The sequence below is a fragment of the Coregonus clupeaformis genome, unplaced genomic scaffold, assembly GCF_020615455.1.
Source record: "Coregonus clupeaformis isolate EN_2021a unplaced genomic scaffold, ASM2061545v1 scaf2332, whole genome shotgun sequence".
In the NCBI taxonomy this organism is placed as follows: Eukaryota; Metazoa; Chordata; class Actinopteri; order Salmoniformes; family Salmonidae; genus Coregonus; species Coregonus clupeaformis.
This window is the reverse complement of record NW_025535786.1, coordinates 65,001-71,804: the sequence shown is the minus strand read 5'-3', so window position 1 is coordinate 71,804 and position 6,804 is coordinate 65,001. Positions and strand designations below refer to the sequence as shown.

Genomic DNA, 6,804 nt, shown 5'->3' with positions numbered 1-6,804 from the left:
GGGAGTTGAAAGTCTGTGTTGCCCAGCGACAGCCCCAAAACATCACTGCTCTAGAGGAGATCTGCATGGAGGAATGGGCCAAAATACCAGCAACAGTGTGTGAAAACCTTTTGAAGACTTACAGAAAACGTTTGACCTGTGTCATTGCCAACAAAGGGTATATAACAAAGTATTGAGAAACTTTTGTTATTGACCAAATACTTATTTTCCACCATTATTTGCAAATAAATTCATAAAAAATCCTACAATTTGATTTTCTGGATTTTTTTTTCTCATTTTGTCTGTCATAGTTGACGTGTACCTATGATGAAAATTACAGGCCTCTCTCATCTTTTTAAGTGGGAGAACTTGCACAATTGGTGGCTGACTAAATACCATTTTTCCCCACTGTAGCACCCTATTCCCTATATAGCTCATAGGGCTCTGTGTCAAAAGTATTGCACTATATAGGGAATAGGGTGACATTTGGGATGCAGACAGAGAGAGAACAGTCTCGATGGTCAGTTGGTCATTTCTTTTAATCGTTAGAATCTTTAGAATCATGTGAAGTTCTAACGGAACACAAAAACAACACGTCATTCCTGCTTCACTATTTTTTTTTAGAACTTCGTATGTACATTCTACACACCATGGAGATATCACAGGTCACGCGTAGGCTACAGACCATGGGACCTATCCACAAAGCGTCTAAGAGTAGGACTAGGAGTGCTGATCTACAATCAGGTTGGCCTTTCAGAACGTAATGAATAAGATTACATGGACAGCGAGGACCTGATCCTAGATCAGCATTCATACTCTGAGATGCTTTGTGAATACAAGCCCTTAGCCGTTATTAGTTAATAGCAATGGAATTGCAGAGTTGTTCCTGGTTAGTTTACGTAGGCAGGAAAACCTCTTGGCCCTGCTCATGATGACGACGCCCCCGAGACCTCACACACTGTACATGGGTTCAGTGAGGACAGATCAGCATCTCCCAAACTCGGTCAAGCTTTGATTAGTCTGGGAAACGCTGGGATAGATCACAAGTATAGGAGATTCTCCAGGACCTACGATCTAGAGGTTTTTTCCTGCATGGTGAGGTCACAGAATAAAACATCCACAGAAACAGAAAACCTTGTCTCTTCACCATCTATATGTACAGACGTTGTAACGTCTCCATTAGTCCATGGTGCTAGTCCACAATGATACATACATTCTGACAGAATATGTCAAAGACAACAGGAAGTAAAGGGGAGGAGGGGTGCATGGAGGGGGAAGTGGGGGAGGGGGTACCCCATCCCTATAGTCCCCCTGGAGGCAAGAGCTGGTATGATGCACCGTTATGTCTTTGATTGGCGTTCGGGAGGTTGGTTGTCCTTTTAAAACCTGAATAACTTACATTTAATACAGTCTGTCTGTGAGTCTGTCTGTCTGTCCACTCAAATGCGGCCAACAGTTCATGGTGAAACTCAATATCCCCTCCAAAAAACATTGCACCCAAACAAACTACCCATAATCCTCTCAGAGAGATGATGAGAGGCCCTGTCCTCCACAGTCCCATAATCCTCGGGGGTTCCAGAAATGTCTGTCAGAACGCCAGACAGACCTGGCAACATTCTGGAATGTCCCGTTGTTCCACAGCTGAGTCTGTACTCTGGGGTGTTTTGATCTAATCCTGTCCTGGCCTGAGAGGGCAGAGATGGCACGCTCTGGGAGGAATGTGTGTTTGTGTGTGCGTGTGTGTGCATGTGTTTATGTGTGCACGTGTGTGTGCGTTTGTGTGTATGTGTGTGTGTGTGTAAATGTGTGTAAATGTCACTTATTTTGACACAGATTAGATCTATAACGTGAATGGCTTAGTTATGCAAGATGTTATCAACAAGACATCTCCATGGGTGTTTTGATAGGAACATGCTGAACTAAACTAAACTGTGGCTGGATATCAGTGAAGTACGGTGGCTGCTGAGGGTCATACAGAACCACAGAGCTGAGCTTTCAAATGGCACCCTATGTCCTATACAGGGCTCTGGTCAAAAGTAGTGCACTATATAGGGAATAGGGTTCTATTTGGGCCACACTCACAAAGACATAGAGGACAAGTGAAACTCACAGTAGCAGTAGAGAACAGAGACACATGGGGACGGCTTCCCCATTCCCCTTCTGCCGAAGTGTGGACTTGCAAACTTGCACACTTTCTCACATGAATTTCAAAATGGTGGTAATCACTTCTAGCCAATGTTAAGCTACAACAATCCTATGCTTTAAATTCATGATGGGGGAGAATTGGACCCCAAGCCAGGGAGTTGTTGAGCGAGGTAAACATTTGTTTAGCGGTCATACACGCGGACACGGCTAGCAGGGCGGCTAGTGTTCCTTTAGCGGTTGTCCTCGTCGACCATGATGTTCGGGGTCAATTAAGAGATTTCCTTGAGGTCCTGAACACAGTGGGGAATGTGGTCAATCACATGTGGTCAAAATAGGGTCACAGAAAAAGGAACAGTAAAATGTTTTTTTTTTTCAGATCATCAAGCCTTCTGGACCTGCAGTGCATTAACGGTCCCCCGCAGTAGTGGTGATGTCTCTGTCTACACCAGAACAGGACACCTTAACCTTAGTCAATCTATCTATCAATCAACCAATCCATCCATAGGACGGGGAAATTCTTCCCCCGTTGGTCAGAAGTTGCTCTCGGCGCCCTCTGGGCGTATATAACTCTGCGTCCTTTCATCCAGACAAATGTCCTCTGTCAGAGCGCTGCAGTTGCCAGTGCCACCGTGTGGTGTGGAGGGACACTGCAGGGAGGATTGAGTCTTTGCTTTATCCATCCCGTTGTGGCAGGACCCCACCAATCTACTGCTCTCATTGGGGGTGATGGAGGTCGAGGCGGGGTTAGGATAGGGGTCGTGGTTGGGTTTAGGGGTCGACTGTGAGTCGTTAGGGTCGCTGCCGTTGTCTTGGAGATCGGCCAGGTTGCCGGTGATGATGCTGCCGCTCTTGACGTGCGGCGTGTGGCTGTGTGTATGACGGTATTCTTCCTCGATGTCTTTACCCAGCTTCCACCTCTTCCACTTTTTCAACATCTCAGACTGGACCTGGAGAGAGAGAAAGAGATGGAGGGAGAGAGAGAGAGAGAGAGAGAGAGAGAGAGAGAGAGAGAGAGAGAGAGAGAGAGAGAGAGAGAGAGAGAGAGAGAGAGAGAGAGAGAGAGAGAGAGAGAGAGAGAGAGAGAGAGAGAGAGAGAGAGAGAGATTGAGAGAGAGGAGACAGAGAGAGAGAGAGAGAGAGAGAGAGAGAGAGAGAGAGCAGGGAAAGTGCAGGGAGCAGATAAAGGCAGATAATGCTAAGATTCTATAAGAAAATACATTAAGTGTTTTTAGTGTGAAGAGTAGCTGATGTCTACTAAAACCCACCGCACTACAGATTTTAACATTATTTAAAACTTTGATAAGGGCAATATGGAGAAAACCCACATTACTGCAGTAGGACTAATTTATAGAAGAGGGAGAGATTGTGGAAGGTAGAGGGGAAGAGGGGAGAGATAGGGCAGAGGAAGAAGGGGGAGAGGAGAGAGGGGGGGAGACAGGAGAAAGAGGGAGAGAGGAGGGAGACAGGAGAAAGAGGGAGAGGGGGGGAAGGGTAGACAGGAGAAAGAGGGAGAGAGGGAGAGACGGGGGAGAGGGGGAAGACAGGAGAAAGAGGGGGAGAGGGAGAGGGAGAGAGAGGATGAGAGGGAGAGAGGGGGGAGACAGGAGAAAGAGGGAGAGAGAGGGGAGAGGGAGAGAGGGGGGAGACAGGAGAAAGAGGGAGAGAGGGAGAGAGAGTGGGGGAGAGGGAGAGAGGGGGGAGACAGGAGAAAGAGGGGGAGAAGGAGAAGGAGAAGGAGCAAGGGGGAGACAGGAGAAAGAGGGAGAGAGAGGGGGAGAGGGAGAAAGAGGGGAGAGGGAGAGAGGGGGGAGACAGGAGAAAGAGGGAGAGAGGGAGAGAGAGGGAGAGAGGGGGAGAGGGAGAAAGGGGGGAGACAGGAGAAAGAGGGATAGAGGGAGAGAGAGGGGAGAGGGAGAGAGGGGGGAGACAGGAGAAAGAGGGAGAGAGAGTGGGGGAGAGGGAGAGAGGGGGAAAGGAGAGAGGGGGGAGACAGGAGAAAGAGGGAGAGAGGGGGAGAGGGAAAGAGGGGGGAGAAGGAGAGGGGGGAGACAGGAGAGAGGGGGCAGAGGGAGAGAGGGGGAAAACAGGAGAAAGAGGGAGAGAGGGCGAGAGGGGGGAGAGGGAGAGAGGGGGGAGACAGGAAAAAGAGGGGGAGAGGGAGAAAGGGGGGAGAGGGAGAGGGGGGGAGACAGGAGAAAGAGGGGGAGAGGGAGAGAGGGGGGAGAGGGAAAAGGGGAATCAGACTTACCTCTTTGTTGACGAAACAATACAAGATGGCCACCAGTAGGCCCTGTAGAGAGGGAGAGGTTAAGAACACCTTATCACCATGGTAACACACCATAACACCAAGAGAAAACAGAAATACTATTCACACACTATTCATATATAGATTTTCATATTCACATTACAGTCTTATTACTGCCCAATTTCACCTTATCACCATGGTAACACAACATAACACTATTGGCCCTGGCCAAAAATAGTGCACTATATAGGGAATAGGGTGCCATTTGGGACACCTCCGATAATGCCCATACAGGAAGTGATGTAAGTTTGATCTCCTGACCTGGAAGGAGTTGAAGAGGAGGTCGTAGAAGAGGCGGATGAGACGCATCATGGAACCTTTGGGGGCGGACTCATCAATGACTAAGGTGAAGAGGATGGCGTGAATACCCAGCAGAGGGATGAGGGTCAGAGTGGACTTAGCCAGCCTGAGAGAGAGAGGGAGCGAGAGAGAGAGGGAGAGGGAGAGAGAGAGAGAGAGAGAGAGAGAGAGAGAGAGAGAGAGAGAGAGAGAGAGAGAGAGAGAGAGAGAGAGAGAGGAGGAAAAGGAGAGAGGAGACAGAGAGAGAGAGAGAGAGAGAGAGAGAGAGAGAGAGAGAGAGAGAGAGAGAGAGAGAGAGAGAGAGAGAGAGAGAGAGAGAGAGAGAGAGAGAGAGAGAGAGAGAGAGAGAGAGAGAGAGAGAGAGAGAGAGAGAGAGAGAGAGAGAGAGAGAGAGAGAGAGAGAGAGAGAGAGAGAGGGAGAGAGAGAGAGAGAGAGAGAGAGAGAGAGAGAGAGAGAGAGAGAGAGAGAGAGAGAGAGAGAGAGAGAGAGAGAGAGAGAGAGAGAGAGAGAGAGAGAGAGAGAGATCAAATTGAAAGAAGGAGGGAGAAGGTGAGAGAGGGAAAGGAGGTAGTTACAGAGACCAACCACACAACAGATACACAACATTGTAACCTGTTAATATATCAACTACATGACTTTAGAAAGGAACATGGGATGGAGGGATTTGTAGTCCTCACCCACCTGAACTTGTAGTCTGTGTATCTCATCTGATGGGCCTTGAGCTTGGACATCAGGATCTTTATAATCCGGATGAAGATAAAGAAATTAATCTGAGAAAGAGAAATGAATATTAGCATAGTCAAGTGCTTCTCTCTCTCTCTGTGTGTGTGTGTGTGTGTGTGTGTGTGTGTCTGTGTGTGTGTGTATGTGTGTGTGTTTGTGTGTGTGTGTGTGTGTGTGTGTGTGTGTGTCTGTGTCTATGTGTCTGTGTGTGTGCGTGTGTCTGTGTGTGTGTGTGTGTGTTGTGTGTGTGTGTGTGTGTGTGTGTGTGTGTCTGTGTGTCTGTCTGTGTGTGTGTGTGTGTGTGTGTGTGTGTGTGTGTCTGTGTGTGTGTGTGTTTTTAGTGAATGATGTAGTCAGGGTCTCCTGGTTTGCCCCAGAATTATAAATTATTCTACTACCATACATGGTCATACACACTGTAAAAAATTATTCAGCCGCTAAGTAAATATTACCCCCAGAAATCTAGGATTTTAACATAAAAATGCAAGTTTCTATTTGGCTACCTTAACTTCATTTTTACGTGTTCAAAAACATGACATTGTAAATGTCAACTCGATTTAATATACTGGGTTTAATTTAGTCAATTATCACTCTAAACATAACAATTGTACGTTTTTAGAACAACTTGCCAAGTGGCTCCGTTTTTAGAGGATTGTGGGTAATTCAGCATTTTTAGACTTCATGATACTTTTACACAACGTTACGTGCATGTTTGGAGAAAGAAAAGCATATTCTTACATTAGTATTACGCAGGTTGTTGTGCTATGTGTAATGGATTATGACGAACAGATATGAAAACCGTTGGACAAATTGACATTCAATAATGACACGACCCTTTCCCACCACTAACCAGCTCATATGACCAACTCATCATGCTGGAGGTACAAGCAGTGTCTTACATTGTTCGCAATTGTACCTCCACTGACTGCTAGTGGAATGAGCACTGTGTTTAAGCAATACTGTCTAAAGGGGAAGGTAATAGAAGATTTAAAAAAAATTTTTTTAACATTAAGACATGCTCACTGAAAGAAACAAATCAAAAAGATGAAGTACAGTATATCTAATGAATAGTAACAGTTTTGGAATTGATCAAATTAAGTTCAGATCTAAGCAATTTTCTAGTTGCTGGACTTAATACATCAGTGGTTGTGAAACACTGAATGTGAAGTACATTATTCATCAGAATACTTCATGTTGAAATACTCCAGAAGCTGATGCAGATAGTTAAGTCATTTTTATACATCAGAATACCTCATGTTGAAAAACTCTAAAGGCTAATTGCAGATAGTTAAGTCATTTTTATACATCAGAATACCTCATGTTTTTATTTTATTTATTTATTTATTTCACC

At 46.0% G+C, this 6,804-nt stretch overlaps 1 protein-coding gene across 1 annotated transcript in view; it reads right to left on the bottom strand.

The window, feature by feature from the left end:
• Positions 1-499: 499 nt before the first annotated feature.
• Positions 500-6,804, bottom strand: part of gcgrb (glucagon receptor b) — a 59,576-nt gene continuing 53,271 nt past the window's right edge. Inside the window, exons 11-14 of the mRNA XM_045219385.1 lie at positions 5,412-5,500; positions 4,691-4,835; positions 4,373-4,414; positions 500-3,071 (exon numbers count right to left, since the gene is read on the bottom strand). Coding sequence (XP_045075320.1) covers positions 2,655-3,071; positions 4,373-4,414; positions 4,691-4,835; positions 5,412-5,500 — 693 coding nt within the window. The 3' untranslated portion in view covers positions 500-2,654. The remainder of the gene's footprint in view (positions 3,072-4,372; positions 4,415-4,690; positions 4,836-5,411; positions 5,501-6,804) is intronic.